This window comes from Chaetodon auriga, chromosome 19 (genome assembly GCF_051107435.1).
Source record: "Chaetodon auriga isolate fChaAug3 chromosome 19, fChaAug3.hap1, whole genome shotgun sequence".
Taxonomy (NCBI): Eukaryota; Metazoa; Chordata; class Actinopteri; order Chaetodontiformes; family Chaetodontidae; genus Chaetodon; species Chaetodon auriga.
Genome location: NC_135092.1, coordinates 8,257,248 through 8,284,609, shown reverse-complemented (window position 1 = coordinate 8,284,609; position 27,362 = coordinate 8,257,248). Strand labels below are relative to the sequence as shown.

The window sequence follows — 27,362 nt, the reverse complement described above, 5'->3', positions numbered from 1 at the left end:
GAAATCTGTCTCAGTTTTCCCCCCACAGGTCATCAAAAGAAGGATGTGTTCATTACTCATGCAACACAAAGCTATAGATCTGTGTTTCAAGTCAGATGAATACTTTAAAAGCCTTTGGGACACCCCACCCATACTGATTTCTCTCGGTTTTTGTTCCATGCTTGCACATGTTTCCTTCTGTGAAGTGCTGTTGGACAAAGAGGAGAATCTCTGCTCTCTTGTGTCCACCGACCTCACTTTGGCTTCACTCTTCTTTCACTCTTTTACACATCTGCTTGAAGAAGGTCACAATGAGATTAACATCTCTTTCTCAAGGGAGAGAGCTGTCTGTCTGCGTCTCTCCGTCTCTTATCTCCTCCGTCCGTCTTTCATATTTTTAATCATTCTTTCTGTGAAGGTCATACTCGCGAGGCAGATGTCTGTCTGCGTGCTTCTGTCTTTGTGCCTTATGCCTTTCTGCATGTGTTGATTTTACCCGAGTTGCTTTCGTCCTCTGGTGCTGTATGTTATCAGCCGTTCAGGTTGTAATTGCTGCCTATTTCCTATTGTAATATGATGCACATATCTTTTCTGCAGCTACAGTCGCAGGCAAGCGTGTTCCCTAGTGGGAGTGATCTAACAAAGACCGGGTCATTCAGTATGTTCTGAAAAACGTTTAATTGAATTCTTTCAAGCTTTCAGTCTGGACGTGTGTTAAGAAACACAACATAAATACATGGCTGTTCAACAAGGACTGATGACCCCCCCCACACACACAGTTCCCTCAAACATTCCCAGCTACTCCCTTTGTCCTCACTGCCCTCTTTCACTGATAAATGAACAAATGTCACCATCATTTGTTCATATTTATATTCCATTAAACTACACAGTGGCCTTAAGACAATACTGAGAGGCCGATTTAAAATGAAGAATGATCAAAACCAGCAGAGGATGGGCTCTGCTGACTTATGAGTCAAGCTCGCAACTCAATAGCATCTTTCATGAGACTTTCCCTTCCTGTTCCATATGACCTTGTCTTCCCTCATGTTGAAAGCTCAGTTTATAATGCAGGTTTTCTGTCCAATATCTGAATTCTCTTCACATCATTGCGGGAAAAATTGCTTTTGGGAGCTCCTCATCCATTACTGTGTATGCGGGGTGTTGTGACAGCTCTGGCCGGATGTCCACAGTGCACAGAGCGGAGCAGGGGCGCGGCGAAAGTTCACATTTGTCTAACTTTGACCCGAGCTGCGTTGGGCTTTGCGGGACCACTGTTTGAACTGAAAGATGGACTGAAAAAGTGTGTTTCTCACTTTCCAGAACTGTAAAATTACAAACCGGCCACAGATGGAGACCAAACAAAAAAAAGATATTTGCTTCACGAAATATCAGCAGATGTGACCAAAGCAGTGCTTGAGTCTCTGAAACGGAGCTATCAGCTTAGCATGGCAGCTATGGTTGCGCTGCGTTGGTAAATACTCCTCTGGCTACAGAGGGATTCCAGTGTGAATATGCTTTAACTCAAGATAACAATTATGACATCGTCAGGGTCATTTCCTCTGGAAAAAAAATCCCCCAAGATGTTATGCAGCTGTTTTCCGAGACTGAGCAGTGCTCACCATGATGAGTAAACTGTAGCATATGTGTTAAATCAGTGTGATGCCCCTTTAACGAATTCTTCTCATCCACTCCACAGTCAAACCAGACCCCCCGGAGCGCGTAACGGCGACCCCAATCCGTTTCAACGCTCGGAGGCTGGAGGTATCCTGGCACAGCCCCGCCACCTGGCCCGACATCGACAACTTCCCTCTGAAATATTTCCTTCGATACCGGCCACTCATCCGAGAGCAGTGGCAGCATGTGAGTACTGCTGCTGCCGCTGTGTGTGAGACAGAAGGTTCACACAACCCTACAGTTTGGCATTTAAGCTCTATTAGTGTTACATGTGGATTTATTCTCGTAGTATTATCATCAAGTATGTGATTTACAAGCAGCCAAGATGCTGTCAGAATCTGCATTGGAAAAAAAAAAAGTTTTATTCACTGGAGCCACTGAATCATACACCTGTGCGTCCCTAATAATTCCAGTGAAGACTGAGCGCGTGGACATTAATCACACACTGTTAAAAAAAAAAAAAAAAAGCTCAGTGAATGAGCCCCTCACTTATGAGCAGCGCAGCTTGTCCTCAAAAAATCTGGCTGACACATGTAATGACTGTGCCATAAGCCAAAAATAAATGGAGTTATAAATGGACAAGAGTGTTTGTCCAGATACGTCTCAATTATCAAAAGCTGAGAGTCAACACTGAAAAATGCCGGTTAGAGTATGATTCATTATTTGGTATTTGAAAACCTCTGGTGAGCACGTCTTATTTCTTCTCTGGAAGTGGTGTTCTGAAGAGAAAGACCGGCCTCTTCCTCCCTACTGCAGATTGTGTTTCACCTCATGGTAAACATGTTTCTCCAAAGGAAATGGCAAATTTTCTAGAAGCAGGATATATTGTCTTTTAACAATAATAACCTAGCTTACCACACATTTCTTTAGGCCACTATAGGAATGAAAGCTACTTTTATCCCTCTGTATGATCAGAAGTATTGCCCAAAGTAAGTTAAACATGGGGATAATACATAAATAACATGAGAAAAAAGACTAAAAAGTCTTTATCCAGAGAGATGCCTCAGAGAACAGTTAGCAGTAATGAGTGAAATGGTGCAACCTGTCACCGTTTGAGCTTTATCCCTGGTCAGACAGACATAATCGCTCAGCTTCTTTGGTGTATGTTACTGTATCTGACTGTCTTGTGGGTTCGCCTCCCTCAGGGCTTTGTATAGTAAAAGCATATGTGTCCACTATAGGATTCCTGGGATGAAAGCTCCCTCTACTACAGTCTAACATTGCAGTGTCATTATCATGCACGTCAATGGTCTGCAAAGGTGTTGTTCCAAGAACTTGGGTTACGGCCCATCACATGGAAAAACACACATACATCACACACACACACAGGCCGACGCACGTTTTCTTTTTCAGTCTTTCCGTCCCTGTATATATCCTTCAACAATTGTCTCTGTCAGTACCCCGCTACGTCAATATTTCCATCTTTTGTCCTCCTCTTCCCCTCCTCCTTCTCCACCGCAGCTCGCCCTCTTTGGTTTGAACCGTTGAGGCGAAGTTCACTGTTTGGCACCGCTTGGCATTGTGTTCACCTAGTTCAAGCAAAGCAGAGCTAAAGATGTAATTGCGCCTGAGATGAGTGAACCCTCAACACATCCTTGATTTTAATACTCCTCCTAATTAGGCTGCATTCGAGCCCTTTACAGCCATGATCTGGGGGCTTACTGTTTGTAATTGATAAACAAAAAAAATAATTAAGCAACAGAATAGGACACAGTAGAATTAGATTTAGTTCTTCGTGCATTGCTCGTAAAGTGTATACAGTCACCAGTGGTAGCTCTGTGCACAAACCTTCAGTCGTACAGTCACACATAAAGACATTATTTTCTACTCACATGCACACTCTCTCTCTCTCTCTCTCTCCCTACGTCACTCTGTCACACATGCACATGCACACACACACACGCACACACAGCAGTTGGCATGAAGGAAGTTGAAATAATGCCTCAGATCTTTGTGGTATGAACCAGTGATTAAACCTGACACACACTCTCGGTTTCCCTTCTCACCCTTACCACCAATCAATCAATATGTGAAGTGGTGCATAACGTGAAAGGTGGGAAACCTTAAGTCAATATTTGGATTGGGCAAGAACACATCATTTGAAAATTACATAAATACAGCTGATGACAGCTGAAAATTGCAGGGTTTTCCGCTTTCGCCGTGTTCTTTGATGAATGTCTCCATGGTCATGGTTTTAATTTTTGGAGCAATAAGTGTGGTTTTCTGAAGCGGGAGTTCTAAAACTATCATCACTGGATTTGTGAACATTTTACACTTTCATTAGGTGTTGGTTAACAGCTGTGTTTGGAATTTGTACATGCATAATTAGCCGGATTGTCACACTAACTGTCAAGATTGTGCCAACTTGAAGAATATTCTTGCAACAGGTCAGTTTATAAAATAAATATGTGACAAACAGCAGATAAAACGTCATTGTCTTTTCAGTGTATCATACATTGGAGATCAATCAATTGATTTAATAGCCTGGTTTTGTGCTCATTGACAGCTGAAGAAGGAACACAGCCAATTAGAGATTTGACGCTGTGATTAAAGCACAAATTATACACATATGTATCATCTCGTCCATGCACAGCTACAGTGTGCAGCCACCCAGCATAAACAGCACTTCATGTGTCTGCATTCATTAGGGTTATTTTCCAAATGGAAATGGCAACAAGAGTGGGTGAGATAGGCCTGTGTGGGCATCTACAGCCTGTTTGACTGACCATCCTCAAGAAATCCATTAACCTCAGGTACATCTGAGCAGGGCTGTCTCTCTCACCTTAAACCTGAGCAACCTGGACCTTTAAATTATCCCTGTATTATAAACATATACGCAAGTCTATCCTCCTCGAATACCTGTGAAGAAACACAGCACGTCGTTGTCTGCACAGCTTTCAGAGGGGCATGTAATGCTTTTGCCATGGAGAGAGCAGGCAACATCAACACTGTACATGGAACAGTGTGTACTGGTTATGGCAGCTTGTCATTAGCTGCTGCCATTAGAGCTGATCATGGCTGAATAACACTGTAAATTGCATGTTTATTGACTGACTATAGTAACACGCTGTTGTAGAAAACATTCAGGTTTAAAACTGTCAAGCCATGACATAAATCATTAAGTGGAGTTTAATGAGGTTGCCAAAATAAGACACTGTTTATTGGCCCCATATAGTGTAATTCATTAATTATAGCCTCAGAGGTTGAGTACTAATTGAAGTGGTTTGTATTGCTGAGGAATTTACCTTTAATGTGGTTGCAAAGCAGAGCTGGGTGAGAACGGCTTTCACATGTAACATTTTGAAATGTGTTTCGAGTCAGAAATGAAAGCGGCGGTGTGATCAGACTGATCTTTGGAGGAAACCATCCATCCTCCTAAGGAATGAAGGAATGGCTCGTCCAGATACTTAGAGTGATGGAGATTCAGACAGAAGGAAGAAAATGGGGAAAAGTTTTGAAGCATAGATGAATGGAGTGCATCAGAGAGGGGGAAAAAATGTTAATGGGTAGCAGACTCTGGTAGATACAAGAGGAAGAAGCAGTGTATATAAATGACATAGACATTTATGGATACATGAGAGCATTTGGATGTAAGCAACGAGTGACACTGGTGATTGACTGAAGGAAAGTGCGTTTGATCAAAGGTGTAAGGTTAAATAAGGCATATAAGCCTGGGATGATGCTATTTGATGATCAGAACTCAAAGAAGAATGGATTGTTGGAAACTGTTATATGAAGAGGGGTGTGATTAAATGTATGGAGTCACATCAGCCTCAAATACACGAATTAATGGATAAAAGTGTGAGAGACAAGAAGCAAAAGGGAGCACTGGAAGTTACTTTGAAAGAGAATTTTCTTTAAGCCATGACACCAGTTGCATGGTGTTTCAAGTTGAAGGAAGGTAGATGAATGGTTCGAGGGAAGAAAAGAGGGAGGAATGACACAACTTTCTGGAATATGTTAAGCCGTAAAATAGTGGGTGAAACAGAGAAAGAGAGCGAGGAGGAGAGTTAAAGCTGAAATACAACCGTGAAAACATGGGTGTTTACCTGTCAGAAAAACCATAAAACTGACACTGCAAGTCTGAGTTATAGCCATATCGTCTGTCTTGAAAAGATACAATTAAATAATGTTACTGAAAGAGCAACTCTGCCCTTAAAGCCCCAAGTTTGGTCAGATAAATGAAACGAATTTGCAAAGAAGGTACAGTCTTTCAAAGATCCAACAAATTGCTTCAGCATGTGCGTTAATATTCAGCATGTGCATTATTATTGAATTGGTTCTTACTTGCACTGCATTGCATTGGTGCTGGTGTGGTATCCTTAGGCTGGACACTGGTGCCCTGATGTGCATCACTGCTTGTTCATATACATCGTCTCATCGTGATACGATACAGTCTGATCTCTTATGTGCATCAGTGCTCCAGAAAAGTGGCAATTTCAGCACATTTGCTCTGCAGGATAGGCACATCCCAGCCACCACTCATTGACTTCTTCTGTCCTTAGCCCAGTGTGTGCTACAGGCTTCAATTCAATCAAAGTGAGTGATCCAAAAGTTTTTATTTATTATGCTTGATATCCTGATCATCCAATCGATAACAATGTCTTTCATTTAGGCTGCAACTTAAAAGAGTCTTGTCAGTTTGTATGCACGCTGTTCTGTTTTTTTCACTTCACAGTATATATCATAATCTGTAATTGAGAGTTAATTATCAAAGACACTAAAGAATCGCCGCAGGAGAAAACATCTGTATGGCTGTAAATGTTCAGTGAATTGTTCTGTTTCCCATGGCCTTGTGTTGCATTGTTTCCATCCGACCCTCACGCTCCCTTCACTGAGACGTGAACACAAACTCTCACTGCAATTAAAGCAATGGTCCAGTAAGTGCGATAAGAACAATTTCAGATTGCTCAATATTCTCTTCGTGGTATGAAACTGCATCTGTTACGCTGTAATTGCCCTTTGGGGATGATGCTGAACTCCAGTCGACTGAAAACACAGACATTTTCGTGCAGACACTCTCATGCACGGAAACACCCATATAGGCAGAAATGAACATGTGCATGTACAGATGTGTGTACGCTCATATGCCGGCATGCATGTAGATCAATACACGTATGCATTAATGTACATGCAACCGATATCTTACATCACAGATATTCAACATGTGCACAAAATGCACACTACAAAAGATCATCAAGACATTGCAAAGTCCTAAAAGTCCACAAAAAAGACAAAAAAGTTGAATACCCTGCCTGTGCAGGGAGACCATTTCAACCTTAGGCTGAAAATCCCTTCAGGAGATGCTGTGCATCCACTGACCCACATCTGCATATGACTGCCCGACCTACAAGCTGCCCGTGCCCTGCCAGACTCACACATACTGCACAAAAGTGCAAATGTTGAAATGTCCATGATGTAAGAGACACGAAAAGGCACACAATAAATAAAACTGTTGGAGCAGAGACGAGAAGGAGACTTAAAATTCTTCTTCCTTTAATCTGTGTCCGCTTGGCCAACACAGCTTAGCCATTCATTCATTTATTTATCCCACATTTTTCCTCCTTTGTCCTTCTATCTGACATGCTGCATCCTCCCTCTCCCATCCATCTCCCTCTTTCTCCCCCAACCTGCCTCTCTTTCTTTGTCGCTTTTTCTCCCCCTTATCATTTCCCTTCTCTCTTTTTTGCATTCTTCCTTCGTTCTCTTTTCTCCTCGTGTTTTCCTAACCTTCATCAGTGTTGCTTCACCCACCTTCCTGTGTGATTTGCCTACATATACTGTATATATGTTATTTTGATTGCGTAATTTTCTGTCCAAGTTCCTTTTTTTTTTGTCTAATTTTGTACATTTTTCATGGTTTGGGGTGCGATGGATAGCTCTGTGAATATGTACTGTGTGTTTTATTGAGTGACATTATTATCATGGCAAAGGAAAAGCCTGAGATTGACATTGAATAAGGGGTTATTCAACTCGATCTGACACTGGACACCATGAAAGCCGAGTAGTGCCCGTGATTCCCACCATTTCCTCTCCTCCTCTCTCATCCTGCTCTACCATCAGCTACCACTTTGCCCTCTATAGGTATCAGCAGTTTTACCATCACCCACCCATTCACCCATTCATCCATCCATCCTTCCATCCGTACATTAAGCCAGCCAGCTAACCATCCATCCCTCAAGCCGTCCATTTCTATCGTTGGGTGCACATGATGAATGTTTAGACCTTGTTTGGGGAAAACATCCCATCTAAAGGACACTGCCAGAGAGAGATCATTTATCACCCCCCTCACACACGCGCACACACACACACACACACACACACACACACACACACACACACACACTCACACTCACAGGACAGATTAAAACATTCTAATTTTTGCCATCACACTACATTACAGTTGAGCTATAGTCTTCACATCCTCAAACATACACACAGAGATAGACACTGTAGATCTGTTCGTGGGCTTGAGGCTGGGCTCACAAACACAGTGCAGTCTGTTGGCTTGTTGTTAATGTTTGACAGAATCTAATAAGAAGAAAAATATCCATGACATGCTTTTATATGAAACAGATTTTTCCTCTCATAAAAGTATAAACACATATGAGAAAAGGGCAAAGACGGTAGAAGACAATGTTAACAGAAGGACAGAGACAGAAACATGGAGTGAGTTGCTTCTTCTGTTGAACCCTATTACATGAAGTGGTGTCATATATATATATCACCCATCAAAGAATGAGTTTTCTTATCCTGTGTGTGTTCCCCGGGTTACAGTTGGGATATTACATTGTTTTCTATGTGTGGTGCTTTGGAGGTCTTACTCTGTAAGGGTGAATGAAGATGAATGGGGCCGCAGCTCTCTCCTCTGCCGCTATTGATTTCTATATCACCACGTCAATCCTTAGGCTGTCATACACACATACACACACAGGCATATCTGCTCTGAGATGTCGGGACACACACATACACTACATGGACCTCATCCTGCAGTCGATAAATGAAACGTGGAAGTCACCAAAGCTTGTTAAGATCTGACAAACAAGGCTGCTTTTTTTTTTTTTTTTCCCCCAGAAAAACACTTCGAAGAGGTTTTAAAGCTGTCCCTGAACGTCTAACCATGCAGCATGTTTTCATTGTGTTGAATTAATAATTTAAGCAAGTTTTGGTTGTCTCTAACATGCCCAAAGTGCATCCAAATGTTCTACTTTTTGGGGGGGCTTTTTTTTTTTCCCCCCCCATACAATTTATTTATTTATTTTTCGCCCAAAGGCACCAACTTCCTGATGAGCATTGCCAGCTGCAGTGCATCGGAGACCTGTGGTTCAGCTGGCGTACAGCAGTTTCACCACTCATCATGTTCTCTCAGGGTCAGCTTTGTCAGGCATTGTTCTGTGGGCAGCAACACGGGGGGACATTTTTAAAAAAAAAAATGTTCATGTGGTGATTTGAGTGAGAGACTGGTTATTCGGATTGACGCTCTCTGACGAATGATTCAAATAGAAAGGCCTCAGAGAGAGAAATAACCATGGCTTGCTCAGCAGCACTACGGATATCATACAGTGCTCGCTGAACTGTCGCTAGCTGTTTGTTAGCTGTGGTTTCCATTGGATTTCATCTTCTTTAGTTGAATTTATAGTTTTTCATTTAAACTGAACCACTGCCTGGGCATGAGTATCTCAGGCAGGCTTGTGGTAGTTCCTTCTTACTTCATGTTGAAGGAGTCCCTGAGCACAGCAGTGGACCTCAAGTCTGCTTCCAAGTCAGTGGTGTGTGAATGTGTGTGAGCCGGGTAATGTGACTCTTTGTACGGCACGTTGCAATGTTCTTCATCCATCCATATGTGCATTCTCTATATGTATTTATCCTGTGCAGGGTCAAGGGGGGTGGGAACCTATCCCAACTCACGCTCAGCAAGAAGTAGAGTACGAGCTGGGCGAGTCTTTTATAATGTTTTTGTATTTTTTATTTATTCAATGAAGGAAGATGAAACAACTTGATCTATGGTACAGCATGTTCAACCCGCTTTCACTCCCAACTCGTCACATACGGCCGCGTGGTCAGGACCCCTTGCTGTCACCTTTAATGACCTTGTCATTTTTTTAACATGAAGGGTGGTCCCATAGACTTCTGTAGACAGCCCGTTCTCACTCCCAACACATCAAATGATGTAATAGAAAGAGCAAAAAAGGTCCGAATAAACATGTCTTACAGTGTCTCAACCTAACCAAAAGTACAACGTTTCACAAAGTTAACCACATGTTTATTAGTGTTCTCAGTAAGCTTTATTTTGAAAGGCTAAACGGACGTTGCTAACTTGACCGCAGAGGCCTGCACGTTGAAAAGGACTCTAAAGGGGTATCCAGCGCCTTAAAAAGTGATGCCATGTGACAAGTAGGGACTGACAATGTGTTGATACGTTGAAGTCATTTTAGATTTTTCACGCACCTTAACATGAGTGCACCGGTAAAATAAGCTTCATCTGTTCATATCTGTATGTTTTTTAAAGTTGTAACAGGAGGAGGAGGAGGAAAAAGAGGATAAGCTCTGATTCAGATCTTGTCTTTCACAGCATGTTCATGTTCATTTAACATTATTGACATGCATGCTGGCATAAAGCAGAGTAAATGTCATGACATCTCCACCACTGTGTCATTGAAACTATCACATGCTTTTAAAGGGTGCAAGGTGCAGTTTGGGATTTTTGATTGGCTGGAGGGGGGTTAGCTGCCTTTTACAGTAATTGCTGCTTTGGCGATTTGGGCTTCACAGAGGGGAAATACTGTCTGAGAAATTACCCCTGGATTTGGCGTTTCTGTTCGTGTGTGTGTGTGTGTGTGTGTGTGTGTGTGTGTGTGTGTGTGTGTGTGTGTGTGTGTGTTCTCAAATGGGAGGAGTGCACGGCGGAAAAATGGGAGCTGTCAGTCAACCTAATGAGACCAACCTTCTCAGTGCGCACACACACACACACACACACACACACACACACACACACACAGACCGACAGACAGACAGACGCACACACACACACACACACACACACACACACACACACAGACCGACAGACAGACAGACGCACACACACACACACACACACACACACACACACACACACACACACACACACAGAGCGCCATCGGGCCAGTGGAAGTGCCATATAATTGGGTTTCCTTTCCAGGACAACAGACATGCTCACTGGATTAGATCTGACCACCGACGCCAATTCTCTCCATGTCTCCCTCTCTCTGCTTTTCCTTCTCTCTTTTGCCTTCTCTGACGGTCTTTTTTTTTTTTTGGGATCTTTCTGTTTTTCTCTCTTTTCTCTACCTCTCCATTTTTCCCCCTTTCTTCTGTCTGCCTGTTCCTCTCTTTCCTTATATGTTTTTCCGCATTTCTCCCAACTGTTCTGCTTATCTCATCATCCTTTCCGTCTCTGACCTGCATGTATTGGGCTTTATCCCCTGACGTGTGTCTATAGATAATATGATCAAATATGGCATAGCAAGTATTATCCCCATGACACTAGTTATCGTAAACATATTTCATTTCATGTTAATCGACTCCTAGTATGACCTGCCCTTGGTGGATACCCTGCAGGTCAGCTGGAGTTCCTTCCTTTCTTTTAATTTTCACATCATCACAGTAAATGTATATTTGATAAGATGAGATGAAACTTTATTGATCCAAGAGGGAAAGATATTTGAGGGTTTGCAACAGTGAATACAAGTACAGGGTGATGTTTAAGTAAGGCACAAGAAAGAAAGGAAAGGAAAGGAAAGGAAAGGAAAGGAAAGGAAAGGAAAGGAAAGGAAAGAGGAAAGGATGTGTGAAAGTAAAGGGTCACTTCTTTTTCTCAAAGTTCTTTATGCAATCCCTGAGGAATGTTCACATCTCCTCTCTCTGCCCCTCGCATTGTCTGGATTTGTGTAGAGGCTCTTGGGGAGTGTGTGCATGTGTGTGTATTGTAGCACTAAGCTCTGTGTGTGAGTGAATTCTCTTCACTCAAGCTTCTCTTCCCCACTCCCTGTCTTCTTTTCTTTTCTTTTTTTTTCTGGGTCTGGGTAAATCGTGGCCGTGCACCAGAATATTTTGAAATAACACATTGTTAACACATTGTAGTGTCCATCTTTCACTTATCTGTTACACAAATAAAATATCAGAAGCCTCTCCAGAGGGTTCTCTCTACAAAGCACGCCAATTGACTCAAACAGATAACTATTTGAGACAATTGGTGTGCTTGTAGAGACTATAAAACTCATGTCATTATTATGAAATTGCCTTCTGCCTCTTGAACTAACAAGTTCAAGTTAGCTAAGTGAGCTAGCTGGCTGTTCAAGGGGGTTGGAATCCTGGTGCGCTGCTGCTCATGTGAATCCCTGCAGTAACACCAGGCCGATATCTTGTGTTCTCTGGTTCATTGTAAAACATTCCTGCGAACAGACATGTGGTGTTTAGGCATGAAATGAGGACGTTTCTCCAGAGTGAAGACATTTAGCGATCATTATTTTCAAAATAGACCGTTTTGTGGTCAGTCCATTTGGTTTGACTCTTTATTATTATCATTATCATATTAAATCTTGGGTTTAGAGACTGCGGTGTATTTACACTGAGTCAATGGGACATGATTATACTAAGGTAAATATTTAGGTGTGAGGAGTGGCAATATGTTTGTGTGTATGTGTGTGCCTGATTTCCTTTGTGCATGTCTGCATACGTGTGTGTGTGCGTGTGTGTGTGTGTGAGAGTCGCACACATTCAAACGCATGCACAGATCTATTTTCTTTACAGCTCTGAACAGCTTAGTATACAATACATCAGCCTTACAGACACATGTGAAGCACACACACACACACACACATGCAGAGCAACACGTAAATATACTTCATCACCTCTGCAACAACAGACAAGCTTGGTCTTGCAGTGTGAATGATCTGACAGGGTTTTTTGGCAGCCACTCCGAAATGCATCTCGTCCTTCCATCTTTCTATCTCCCCACTTCCCTCCCCTCTATCCCCAGTACGTGATATTAAGTGCTGCTCTCACTACTCCCTGTTTAGCCACTTGGCAACGCAGCTACACATCCATCTCCCTGGAAATGTTTATCTGCAAGCTGTTTACTCCAGATACTCCTCCACATATATTCACATACATGTGCACATGCAGGCACGGGAACCAGTTCCAGTCGAGCCTTGCGAACACAAACAACAATGCAGAAGACATGTACTAACATGAGCGTAAACATGTGCGCACAAAGAAACACAAATGAACGGAGGCATATTTTCCCAAACTGGTGTGTTTCCTTTTTTTTTTGCAGTCATGTAAAATGCAAACATGCACACGTGCGAAAACATAAAGGCACATGCAAAGATTCACATGGAACCACACACGTGTATGGCTGAACTTTCACAAGCTTTCACGCCATAGACATCAGCATACAAACACACACACACACACACACGCACGCACACACACACACACACACACACACAGTGACACACGTACACATTAGAGTGAGGAAGGAATGCTGATAGAAGCTATGGCTGGACACGCTGGTTGGACTGCATATAAACAGTGGAAGATTCAGCCTCAAAAAGCTGCACACACGCCTGTTAACATGCACATGTACACACACTGTGTATATATATATATATACATATACTAAAGTATGTCCACACATGCACACTGCACTCAACAGGAACATGTAATATGCACACATGCTCGGGTGACATTGTTATTGCATTCCACTAATGAAATTAAGCCTGTAAATGTAGCGCTCGGTTAGGCAGATAAAGCCCGAACTTCCTTTCAAACGGAGGGGAGAGGCGGCGAGAGACAAAGAATCAGAGCAGATAGAGAGAGGCTGTGAAGATCAAGGCAAAGTTGAAAACAGAAGGGTCAACTTTCCAGAGAGGGTGAGCGATGAGAGAGAGATTAGAAGAAGACAGAGGAAGCACGGGCGCTGGGGATGTACGAGGGGTTATTTGTCAGATCGACTCCAGATTTGCACGTTCTGAAGAACTAAGAGGGAAACTCTGATGGGAAGCTTGGTTACAGCTCTGGTTGGCTAAAATTATATAGCGGTGTGAGGGTTTTTTTGGTAAATTCAGACTGTTGTGAGAAGACAGTTCTCTTCTATTACAACTTAAGTCTTAATTTAATAGCTTTGACCATCATTTCCAGCAGCAATATATTATTTTCAAGAGAAAACAAAGGTGAATAGTCTGTTATCCAAAATGTCAGCTGTAAACATCCATAGATCTACTGCACTACTACATTCACAGATCACCTGTGAAATAAGCAATTAAGAGCATTATAGATCATCACTGTTTCAATTTAACTGTTGGCTTGTTTGCAGTCTGTTTGGTCAAGCGTCCCCTCTTTTCTTGCCCAGTTGGATTCCTCTGTGTTCTCAGATCTCACCAATTCACATTGGGGCGCACAATATTATCATAACCAAGAGAAATGGCCAAAGCTCCCAAACATGTCTTGAGGTGTTCGTAGGTTGAACAATTGACTGTATCCCATGAGCTGCTTGTAATCAAAAGACAATGAGATATGAGTTCAGCATGAAAGAGGGGTCAAGTGTCGTATTACTGTAAGTTCAATGGCAACCTCCAGGGCTGGAAATGAAGTCAGTGCTGAAGTGCCAAAAACTGCTGTGGCCTTGAATGGCCATGGAGGCTGTGAGTCAGTCCCAATAGACCCCCATGGTAAAATGCCCAACTTCACAGTAGAAATAAGCATGTCTACAGCCTGGAAAAAAAAAAAAAATTTAAAAAAAGTTTTGGCCTAAAGCTATTTTCTCCTTTCATGACAACTGTACACGGGTGAACTTCTATATAACACACTTTAGATTATGTTAAGGCTTAAAGTTAGGCATAGTTATGGGCAAGGCTGCTTTGCTGCTAGGTTTCAGCAACCACCCTTCATTAGTCCCACCCATGCTCTACCCCTTTGCCCATTTTTGGATCAGCCAGGAGCCAGGCACTGCCAATGCTCATGGCTGGAGCCACTGTCCCTGAGCTTCACAATGGCTCCTCTGAAACCTATGAGTGATGTCACGGAGACTTTGTCCATTTTTTATAGAGTCAATGATTAAAGTAGTACAGTAAATGATAACCTCCAGGTCTAGATTCAGCTAGGTGTGTGTGTGTGTGTGTGTGTGTGTGTGTGTGTGTGTGTGTGTGTGTGTGTGTGTGTGTGTCTTGTTGCCCTTGTAGAATGCAGAAGGCAACAGGCATGTCACTAAATCATTTAATTTGACTTCAGGGGTAGAAAAAGCAGCACCCTCCTTCTCCCTATTTTCCTTCAGTCTGTCAGATACAGGCCAAAGGCAAACAAACACACACTCACACACACACACACACAAACACACACACACACACAAGACTAACCATAAATTACAGAGAGGCAGGAAATCATTCTCTCATGCACTCCCCAGTGACTCAAACATTTAGTTCATTCTCTGTTGCGCTCTGCAAATTAAAGTGTGCACAAAAGGCTCTCAAATGTTGGCATGCATTATATTGTGTTATGAAATTATGTGGCATTGATGCCAAAGCTTTCTGGTATAATCATCAATTATGCCTGGTATTTTGCACACGTGTCTGTGTTGGTATGTGTGGTGTGTTAAGGCTGCAGGGGCAGCGAGGTTCAATCAATTGAACAGCGAAATGCAAAACACCACCAGGATAAAGCAACAGACTTGACCTATGCACAGAATAATGATGAAAGGTGTATAGTAAATAAATGAGCACTGAATAAAAATTGTATTCTGTATGGCACAGCTGAATCTACCAACAATAAAACATTAAAGACTCGGGCTAGGAATGCGATACTGAGCACATAATTTATGGGTAGAGCTATATGGGTAGAAGTTTGAGAAAGAAAGTTGACTTAGGATCCCATAACTGCCTTTTCTCAGCTGACAAGTTCATAATTCAATATGTTGAAACATTTCATATCCCTGGAGCCACAGAACCTATTCAGAAATCTGTGTGTGGCTTCTAAATTGCATCAATTTCATTGCTAAATAAGGTTATTTTGTTAACTACCTGAACAGTAGAATTCAATAACAGCCTTTAACTCACAGTACTTTAACTCGGTTGAATGTTACTCAAAGTGTGCCGCTCCCTGATCCAAACTGACCTCCTGCTTCTCTTCTGTGGGCTGTTTAGGTGGAGCTATCTGACAGCACCTCCCACACCATCACCGATGCCTATGCTGGGAAGGAATACATCATCCAGGTAACATCTCCTGTCTTGTCTACCTGACTGATCATTTAAGCCCTAATACAAGCCCCGTCTAATGATTTATGATCTATAGAAGCATTCAGAAACAATTACGTCTTCTACAGCTGCAGCCTCAAAACTGGAAAACAATCAGGAAACAAACAGAAACACACAAAGATCAGCGGAACCTCTCTTAAAGTGTTTCCTTTCCACTAATTTCTACTGTGCTCTTATTCAACAGGTGGCTGCCAAGGACACAGAGATTGGAACATGGAGTGACTGGAGTGTTGCTGTCCATGCCACACCCTGGATTGAAGATCCTCTGCCGATCACTTCCACAACCGAAGTGGACTTTCCTACCGGTAGGTGACAGCCTCAGGTAAAGCCTGTTAAAATACATTAAAAAATAAAAAAAGAAACAAAACAAGATATAATGAAACAAGACAAGAAGAGTCTACAGCCATGCTAGAGGCTGTGCTTTGAGATAAATGCTAACATGCTCAGAATGATAACGCTAATATGCTGATGCTAAGCAGGTATAATATTTACTGTGTTAACCATCTTAGTTTGCGTGTTAGGACTGATGCAAACTAGTACTAAACATCAAGTGCAGCTGATGCTGATGGAAATGTTATTGTTTTTTTTTAGGTTTTTGGTCAAAAAATCAAAGTACTGACAAATTAGAATTTTTGCCTGATAATGGCACTGAATGGAAAGTCTGAGGATCACCAAGGTGCTTACAGTTCATCCAGTGGGGAGCATGAATTGAGTTGTCGGGGCAGCAGTTGCTGAGATATTTCATACTGGATCAAAGTGGTAGACTGGCCGACCAGACCACACTGCCAATGTGTTGCTAAGGCTAATGTGAAAGGCACAGATATGCAGAGTGAGCAAGTGCCAATACTGAGTGTGACTGTATACAAGCATATTCCGCTGTTTTTGTCTTATAGTCCATCAGTTGCAAAACTCATTGTGATGACCATATACAGTTCTTAACATTGTTCTTTGTGCCCACGGCTGTCACACAGTAAATTTCCTGAACCAGTTAGGTATGAAATTAAGTCTGGTTAATAACTTTCTTTATCATTAAATTGGGCACACTATAAGCCTTTGATAGAAGCCTTGAACCTTTATCGCAGCTTAAGCTATAAGATCCAGCAGCCTCCAGACAAATCAGCACACATCAACCTGAGCGTCTGAACACCGCCTGAGGGAAAAACTGTGCTTCTTTTTAAAAATGCTCACGTCTCTCCTCCAACCTCAAATTGGCTCACTTACAGTATAGAAACACTATGCTTTCTAGGTTTTATTTATGCCTGAGAAATTATAATTTATCATTATATCCCTTGCAGAGTGTTATGTTGTCCCCTGGCACACATACACACACACACATACATAATCTCAACACAAGGACAAAAACCAGCTCTGGGAATTACCTTGTCGGCATCCCCTCAGCATGTGGCAGAGAGATCAAGGATGGCTCACTTGTCAAATCGAAATCTCTCAACGCACTGAAGATCCCTGAACAATAAGACATCCATTCCAGCTCTGAACACTCCTCTGAGCACATCGCTCCAACCACGCTGGAATGGCAAAGCACAGATGGCGGGACACATTGTGAATGAACAAACGCTGAATGTGACTGGACAGGTTTTAAAGTGTTTAACATTTGCGAAATTGCAATTCTGCAGTGATCTTGCAATTGGAGGGAGTGCTCATTAGCATCATCACCAGTTGCATTTCACGCTGGTGAATATTTTATTGTAATATTCCAGAAGTATTGCAAAATACTTTGCTCCTCTGAGCCTATAACCACAGCCTACAGTGATGTCACAGTGTACTGACGCTTCTACATCACTGCAACGAGGGCAGAATTTCAACCACTGGAAGCAAAATTTCCTGCAAAGGGAGAATATCTGAAGAAAAATTGGGATTATTAAAAATTTCACAGACAGTCTCAGTGGACTTGATACAGCTCTTGACTGAAAGATGTATCTTGCAAAGGAAAAAGCATGTAAATTTGGAAGCGAGATGAATCTGTGGTCAAATATCAGTGTGCGCGGTTCTACTATTGATATGTCAAACATCAAAAGCTGTCCAACAAGTGTCAAAAGAAATCCGTTCCACCGCTGAGAAGAAGCTCGCTATTGACAGGCTCCAGCCAAACTCCAACCACCAGCTTTAATCATAACAGTGCGTAACATGAAGACGCAGGCGGTCCACAGTCATTTGCTTTTGATGCTCATAGTGTTGCTTCGGTCATCATTTGAAAATAAAATACCAACACATTTTGGTGCAAATGCATCCATAGAAGTCTGCTGTCCTATTGGAGGATGAATTGAAGTTAACTGAAGAATGAAATGGCATTAACAGAATTCTTGGATAGTACCACACAATGTAACACACACTACATCAACAGGGGCGTTACTATTATTGGTTATTGTTATTTGTTGAAATCCCCTTACATACTAAAATCCGTCTTACTGTCCAACTTGGAAATACACTTATTCACTTTATTGCCATGTGTTTAATCTGATTAATCTAATCTGCTTTTACAGGGCATTATGTGCCGGACTATTTCTTGGCCGGGAGCAATCACTTCCTGGAGTCTCCGCCGGGTGCCTGGCAACCTCACAATGACGGCAAGACTCCAGGAAGTGACTGCGCCTGGCCAAGAAATAGTTCGGCAGCTAACCCCACATAAGACTGCTGCTTGACGTTTTTTACACTTTGGATTTTAAGGGATTAAGCAAATGAGATATAGCACGTCACTTAGTGAGCTTTAGAGGTGCTGGAAGGCGGGTTGTGTCGCCCGCGGACAGAACCAGGCTAGCTGTTTCCAGGCTTTGTGCTAAGCTAAGCTAAGATGCTGCTGGCTGTAGCTGTATACTGAATGGACACATACGGGAGTGATCATTTCTTCTCTAACTGTTGGCAATAAAGCAAATACACTAATTACCCAAAATGTTAAATTATTCTCTTAATATTCCAGGTGAAAATATGCTACGCTCACACCAATACATGCTCTAGAAACTACAGACTTTTGGACTTTGTTTGGCCTGAGTTTTGCCTCAAAGGCCACATACAGGCTGGCTTAACCTCTGATTGGTCGAGGTTGTTGGGCTGCGCTCTGCTTGATCAGGGCTGAACAAACTACAGCACTTCCACCTCCTCTGCATGTTACATGTCAACCTAAAGTCACCTGATTCAGCTGTTTGTTTATCAACAAAGCAACATGAGTTTACATAAAGCAGGTTTATAATAATAATCTGAAATCTTTCTGAAAAATGTCCTTCTGTCTACCTGTCTTCTCCGCTTCTCTCTGCCCGGCCGTTAACTTTTCTCAACAGTTTTACAGTCCAACAGTGACTCCTGCTGGTCACAAGCGGCACTGCGCCCTTGTAATGCCACAGTCAGCACTGAATGAGCTCTCACATGTCCACAAACACATGCTAAACAGCACACACCGAACACACAGCCTGCTCTAACACTCCCACACACACAAACACTTATCATCAATGCCCCCCCCACACACACACACACACACACACACGTCCGCCGTACCTCCCTCTGATAGCATGCAGAGTACACGCGCATACACAGACACACAAACACTGACTCAGTACACAGTGTATTATTCTTGTTCTCGGGGAAGAACAGGAGGTGATTGGGATTCTCCTCATGCCTCCTCTCGATCCAGCTGCGGCTTCTCTGCTTCCCTTCCCTCTCTCCTTGTCCTGTTGCCTCTTTCTCTCCTCCTTCTCTCTTGTGCCTCTAGATCTTCCTTCTTTTCAGTATTTTTTCCCCCCATTTCCTCTCACTTCTCTCTCTATTGATCACTCACTCTTTCTCTTAACTTTCGTCACCTCAGCTTTTACCTTTTTTCTGGCCTCCCACCACCTTCTTTACAGATGTTACTCGCTGGATGACTGATTACATCTGTGTCATGGCTGTGTGGGCCCTCATTATAGTGTTGGAGCGCTCAACAATCAGTCAAGTAATTATTGCGTTTGCGCTCACCAATAATTATACGTGAAGCAGAATCACATCAGCGGGGAAACAAGGGAAATATCTGATTTCCTGTCCTCAAACGGACCAATAAACACACAATTTTCAGCCAGGGCCAACTCTTTTTTTCAGCTGACCAGCTTGTTAACATCTCCACACTGACCAATATTTCATGGCTGCTCAGCCGAATGGGAAATGAATGGACTTCCTCTGACTTATTGATTGTGTAGCTCACAGTCTAAACACACAGTTACACTTTCTCCATTTCCTCTCCGTCTGTCTCCCGTCTTCTGTGCCACATTTCCTTTTTCCTCTCTGTTCATGCCGCAGGAAGAGCAGAAGACCTAGAACAGTAGCTTGTTGCAGTTAAGCGTCTGCTCTGCTTCCTGGCATCGACGGCCTCATCTCACATCAAAAGGATAGCACAGTGACAGACAGATGACATTTAGAAATCCCATCCTCAGTGATTGGGACATTGCTTAGCTACCACATTCCAGGAAGTTAAAAAAGCAGATCGGCTGAGGCTTTAAAAAGTTGCAGCCATCTAAGATATGAGTTCCTGCCTCGCCCACTCTGTGAGACGGAAACTGGACACTGTCTCGCACCGAAGAGGCAACACTAGATATCACTTCTTATATCCTTCATGTCTGCAACTATTTATAAATGCTTCGAGTCTCTTTCAAGGCGTATCGCGGCACATGAGTGCGTGTTTATATGCATTCAAGTGCTTTATAAGCAGAGGCCAGCGCAGATAAATATTGTAGCTAACACTGAGGTGCCTTCAGGTCCTCTTCTGCTGCACGCTGGCTCCAATTCATAGGAAAAACATTACTTACTGTGTCAAATGGGAGGTGTTATTTGAGAGTTATGGATGCCCCCATGTTCGAAAAAGAAAATGCAGCAAAAAGTGCCTCTGTGGGACTCTTGGATGCCCCTGTGGCAGATAAAACACGAGAACAGGGCCATCTACTTTGGCCTGATGTGCAAGGAATCATGATAAAGCGCCCTCTTGGGTGCCCCTCCAGTGGAGCAAACACAAGAAAGTGTTAAAGCACGACAAATGTTGCTCACTTATCCAAGAGATTTCTGTGTTTCTGTGACGAGGATATCATTAAGAGAAAGCCACAGTGGGGGGAACGGGACGAACACCAGCTCCTCCTGCTCCTCCACCACTCTGCTGAGATGTCTCCATCGACTGACGAAGACGGCGCCAAGCAGAGCTTCAAGACGGATGACGAGGAGCAGATGCTGCTTTCACAGCCGTCTCTTACACTGGACCATCCTAATGCCTCAGACAACAGCGTCAGCGCAAACAGGCGGCGTCGTTAGAGTTCAAGTCGCTCAGCGAATTTAATCTTATTAACTTCTCCTCCCCGAGTGTATTCTGTACCCCGCCCGCCGGCTCCGCTCCTCCTCTCCTCCGTCACCTGCTCCTTCTTCCTTGCCATTGTTCATCAGCCCTCTCTCCTCCTCACATCATTGTCTCGTCTCCCCGTCTTTACCTGTCCCCCGCTAGCTTGTTACATCAACGCACACCCCATAACTGTCCCTCCTCGTCACCGTCGCATTATTTCTGCCCAATTTTTTTATTTTCTCCGCCACTCCAAAGCAAAGTGTTGTGCTGCAGGCTGGAAGTATTGCACTGATCATGTTAAATGTGTCCTAGTTCTCTCTCTCGCGCGCTCTCTTTCTCTGGCTATTTCACACCTGGCTGCTTCCTTCTAATATCTCCCCACTCCCAACACAGTACTACACTACAGTCATTAATTGGAAGGAGAGGGAAATCATAGTCTCTCTCCTGTGGAAGAAAAAAAAAAAAATGAGAGTCCAAGACCGAGCAGCAAACAGTGTGCATGAGTTAATATCTTCTGCGCTGCCTGCAGCTGTAGCAGTAGCCCCGTTTTCTAAAGCATTAAACTGTGATATTTTTATTTGTCCACCAATGTAAAACTAAGCTGAAGTACTTAAAAACTGCTTAGGCACACAGTCATTTTCAGCATATTTATGTTTGCCATCGGCTTTGTCGCACCAGCCTCGTGCACTTGAGCGTAATCGTGCTGACAGCGTGTGTACGAGAGCATCACAGTCTGTTTAGGGTTAGTCCGAGTCAAGTGTCGAGTCGCTGAGGGCGAGTCGCGAGAGTGTGGCCCTTTCTTTTTAATGTATTGATTTATTGTTGTGGGATTTTTACCAGGTCGAAACATGAGACATGAGTCAAATACAAAAAAAAAAAGCCTCAAATCCTCAATTTCATCACTTAAATGGGGCTTGAGTTGGTCTGCAGCTCTGCCTATGTGCTGTAAAATATACAGCGTATTATGGGAGTGTGAAATGGGTAGATTTTCAAAGAGGGCACTGGATCGTCTCTTATCAGCAGCACATTAACTGCCGCAATGCACTTTAACTTTGTGTATCCACCTCTTGCTCTATTCACTGTCGCCTCCACCTCTGGGCTTTCACCCCGTCCTCTCTTGCCCTTCCTCATATTTCCGTCTCCATATATTATCTGTCTTTTTTGCTCCATCCCTGTCCTCTCTCTCTCTCCATTTTTCCCCCCGCGGCCTCAGCATGAATGAGATTTCTTTTGTCCAGTTCACTTCATAACTGCCTTGACAAGTCCCATATTGATTGCGCCTGCTGATTAGAATTGATTTCACTCCGCACCGTATTTTCCTTTCTGTCTGGTTCTTCCCAGTACTATAAGCACTTTCCAGTGTCCATTCATCAGAACGATATTTTGGATGTTTTTGCTCTTGGGCACAAAACAATTTTAACACTGTACAACCATAAAATAAAAGCGGTGATTTATAGGAGTTGATTAAAAATATGCCCAGTAAGCCTTATTGTGTTTTCTGATTGTTTTTTTTTCCAGAGACTAAGACCTCGCCCATACCATCCTCCAACGCACCACAAAAGGCTGAACCTCCAGTGGGCAGAGCTGCCAGGCTCCTCACATTTTTCTCCCCTCTGCTGTTAGGAATGCTGCTGCTGTTCGTGTGGTGAGCACGCACACACACACTCACACACACACACTTCTTGTAATGAGTCTACAAGCCCTCATCTTTGAATTGATTACGAACGCAGCCATTCAGTCACATATTGGCAAGTCGGTGCATGTCTATTGATGTCAAGAGCATGTTTAATAGAACAAGAGCAACAACGATTGGGCGAGTTAGTTTTATGACCCAGCAGGGGGTCTTTCTTCATATTTTTCTGCAGAGCCCCTGAAGGGATTGAGGTAAAATCTGTTCCAAAGCTGTCCCATTTCATTAATTTTACAGTTTTGCTCTGTAAATCAGGCTGTCATATGTGTCCTGTCGTAGATGTTGAACATTATGGAACACACCGAGCTGACTGTACAGGTCTGCACACAGGAAATGATTTTTTTTTTTCCCAGCCTGGTCGATCAAACCAATACTGTGATGACACTTTGACCAAATGGCATTAAACATGGCTGCAGCTCATACTGTGCACCTGCTGCTCATTATAGCCTCTGCAGGATGAAGCCAGCCAGATTTAGTTAGATGAATAAGACATTACGGACACATTCATGACAATTTTGAGGTACTTATACATCCTCAGTGGCTAATGTTAACGTTAATGGCTGCTGCACAGATTAAGACATTGCACAGCAGTCACAGACTTTCATCGCCGTCATTGTCAGCACACATTGGACATTTCATTGTTTATTGCCTCATTGTTGTTTGCATATCTTGTTTATTCTTTATTTTTAACTTTTGTTCTACTTACATTATTGTTTAGTCTTTTGTTTTTTGTCTTTTTGTCCTTGTTTAGCCATGTGGCTTTTTTTTTTTCCTATCTAAGTACATTGAGTGCAGTGTTTAAACTGGAGTCAGATTTCTTGTATGTGCAGGCATACTTGGCCAATAAAGACCATTCTGATTCTGATTTAAAAAAAAAAAAAAAAAAAAAAATTATAAACTTATGATATGATTGACAGGACCCGACCTCTTCGTTGGAAATCACTAGTTAAAGTTAAAACTAGCTCCACCTTAAGTTAGTGCAGCAGTAAAATGCATCAGTGTTTGCTGTCTCATAATAGAATATATCAGTCACAGGGGCCATTTTTTTTGCAGAACCAATGCTTTTATTTTGACACTGATGCCTTAACTGTGTCTCTGTCTCTTTCTCCAGATGTAAATGTCTTATTCCTGAAGGCAGTGGGAGGAAGACAAGGAGGAGGAGGAGGAGGAGGAGGAGGCTGGTCTTTTTTTCTATTTTGCACATGTTTTAAGGATACAGTGCATTGATCATTTCTGTCCATCTCACAGTTACCCACCAAGATTACTTAGACATGAAATCAGACGATGATAATGCGATTCAGCATTTTTGATTAACAGTGACAAAGAAATCCTTCAGAGGAACTTTTGAAAGTGGCATCCTCACCACCACCGCCACCACCAACACCACCACCAACAGCAGCAGCAGCAGCAGCAGCAGCAGCAGCAACAGGAGCAGCAACAACCACAACAACAGCAGTGATATCAGCATCTACGGTCTTATGTTACCCCCTGGTGGCTTTGATGGGCCACAGCAGACTTTGTGTGGCAGACAGCAGTTTGGTTTGGGAATCTCCTCTTCAGAGCGCAAAACATCAGCTCCTCAGATGACAAAATATTCTCCTCGTGACCTTTTTTTGCTCTTTTTTTTTTTATTGACCGATCGATCGTCACTTTCACTTTCTTCTGAAATTCCAGCACTGTACAGACAAACACACTCCTATGTAGAGCGTCTGCACGTGTGCTTGTGTGTACAGGAGCAGTAGCAGCCCCCATACAGCTAAATCGCCATGCCAAAGACTCAACTTCACCCCCAAAACGGTTCCCAAACAATTCACTGAGCTTCCTGAAGCCTGTGTCTGCCTTCGTCGTGGGTCAAAACCCCAGAAAGATGCGTGCGCGTTTGCAAACGGCGCACGGATAAAACTTGGGACAAACCTGAGAAACACTGCAGCTCCAGTTTGTGTAAGCCTACCATTTAACAAAGAAGCCACAAAAGCACCCAATCAGACTCTGAATCAACTCCGACTCCGACGGCTGAATCAAACAGACGGATTGAGTCGTTTTTCGATGTGAGGACTAACACTTTGAGGAATTCAGTAACGGTAGTCTGGCTTATTTAGACAATTAGCTTTACACTCTGCTTTCAGCGACTGGCAAAGAGGACCTGGATTGTATGAAAAAAAAAAATAAATAAAAAAAAATAAAGTGGATTTGAGACTGAACAATTCTTTGCCCACCCATTTGTTTTGGTTCGACTTTGTGACGATGACAGAGTTGGTTATTGAAGCATCGATACGAGTATGTTGGTTCTCCATTCTGCTCTGTGCTGTAAAATACAATAACACAAAACCGTTTGCTTTCTGACGCCTTCAAAAACATAAAAAAAAAAAATGTCTTTTTGCAGTTTACATTTCAATAGCCAATATCACCAGTTAATATTATGTTATTCAAAGGAATATTGATGTGTTTTATTGTTTTATTGGTTTTTTTTTTGGTTTTTTTTTTGTATTTTATTTTATGGACAAATAATAAAAACACACATAGAGGATTTTAGTTTTTTTTTTTTTTTTTCAGACATTCATAATGGCTTAATTCTCCTTGATCCTATTTTGTAAACTATGATATGTAACTTTAACATTGAACAAAAAGTTTATTATTTAATAATAATAATAATAATAATGTATGTATTAGCAGTAGAATGTCGTAACCTGTACCTGGGGTCTTTTTTATAGATGTATATACAATGACAGGTTTCAACCATTAAATGTGACCATTTCACAATGATTGACGACACGCTGGCCTCACACTCATTTCGCTTTTTGATCTGACAGACTGGGAACGCATGTGAACTGTCTATTCTTCCCGCTCTGACCAGGTAATCCAAATTATTTTTTTCCGGAAAAAAAAAAAAAAAAACACGATGGAGGTGGGGTGTTGGTGAAGGGGCATCATTTTTTTTTTTCATCTGGCATGAACATACAGGTGCAATAACTGTTCAGCGTAATGACAGTGATGACACCTTTGCCTCTTTCCAGGTTCGGCCATAAACAAACATTTCCAAATCAGTACTTGTGACCTTGCAGAGAATGTTTTTCTCAGTTTGGCTCCATGGTAGAATTTTTGTACATTTACACTTTCAGGTGAGCTGTATTAGCATTGCATGGGTGATCTGTGAAGGCTGATACTGTTGTGCTGTTTGGGTGGGATGCATCAGTCTTCACTTACATTTTTTTTTCCCTTGATGCTCAAATGTATCCTCGACACAGCAGATTGGTGTCCACCCTTTTCTGGTCGATTTCATCATGCCTCAAGCATTTCACATTAAATATGTTGGATGCACCATGTAATGAGTACAGATGCCAGCTGAGAATGATGCTGACTTGAGCAACTTTATATTTATAAAAAGGAAGAGTTGAGGTTAGTTTCCTACTCAATAGAAAGAGTTATTTCAGGCTGGACTAAAGAGGTGGACCGACGGATGGACAAACCAACGTTACAGTCTTAGACAGCAGACACCTGCATGATCTTCATGTGCTCATGTGGAGAGGATGAGCAAACCTCCAAAAATAAGATTCAAGCTCAAATAAGCCAGTATCATCTCTCTGCGTAGGGTACACATAGTGTATGAAAGTGTGGCCTGAGAACATGTCTCAGATGATTATCAACTTTCAGCGGGAAACACGAACAGAAGAGAGATACGGCCGGTCAAAACTGCCCTTTTGCCCTTTAGCTCTCACTCTGCGGGCCTCCCTCTCTCTTTAATCTGTCTCACTGTCTCTCTTCCCTCTCTCAAGCTCTCTTTCTTTCAATATTCTGACAAGTTCTGGCAGTCCGATCTGAAGACTGAGGACAAATCAATACACCATCTAACAGCTGTCAGCTGGAGTCCTCTGTGTGTGCGTGTGCATGTGTGCAGACAAGATTGTCTGCTGCCGCCGTGGCTATTGCCTTCATTACTCTTTCCTTTCTCCTACGCTCATACTGCCCCGTGCCTTCTTTTTTTTAAATGGGGGGTGTCGATGAGAACCCAATTAATGTTTGCGATGACGGGGCAGCATAAGAGGACAAGTCCTATATTGTCCTTGTTTTTTTTTTTGTTTTTTTTTTTTTGCTCTTATAGTTAATAAAGAGCATGTTGAACCTTTCACCTGATGTTTCAGCCAAAGTTTAATTAAATGGCAATTGAAATGTTCAGCCATGCTCCCTTTGGCTGCAACCATGATGTGATCCACATTAACCTCAAGTTTATAGGAAACAGTGTGTGTGTGTGTGTGTGTGTGTGTGTGTGTGTGTGTGTGTGTGTGTGTGTATACGTACGTCATCCAGCGCCTGTCAGTTCCAACAGCCTTGCTCTGCTCTAATGACTAGTTTGACCTTTCACTGATAACCGGATGAATGACACGCTCTCTCCCTCCCTCTCACTCCTGCCCTGGCTTCTGGCTCTTTC

The 27,362-nt window shown here is 42.6% G+C and overlaps 1 protein-coding gene across 1 annotated transcript in view; it reads left to right on the top strand.

Moving 5' to 3' along the window:
• The window catches only part of cntfr (ciliary neurotrophic factor receptor), a 202,143-nt gene extending 176,417 nt beyond the window's left edge, over positions 1-25,726 (top strand). Inside the window, exons 7-11 of the mRNA XM_076758967.1 lie at positions 1,676-1,839; positions 15,831-15,899; positions 16,126-16,246; positions 22,765-22,891; positions 24,048-25,726. Coding sequence (XP_076615082.1) covers positions 1,676-1,839; positions 15,831-15,899; positions 16,126-16,246; positions 22,765-22,891; position 24,048 — 482 coding nt within the window. The 3' untranslated portion in view covers positions 24,049-25,726. The remainder of the gene's footprint in view (positions 1-1,675; positions 1,840-15,830; positions 15,900-16,125; positions 16,247-22,764; positions 22,892-24,047) is intronic.
• Positions 25,727-27,362: the final 1,636 nt, after the last annotated feature.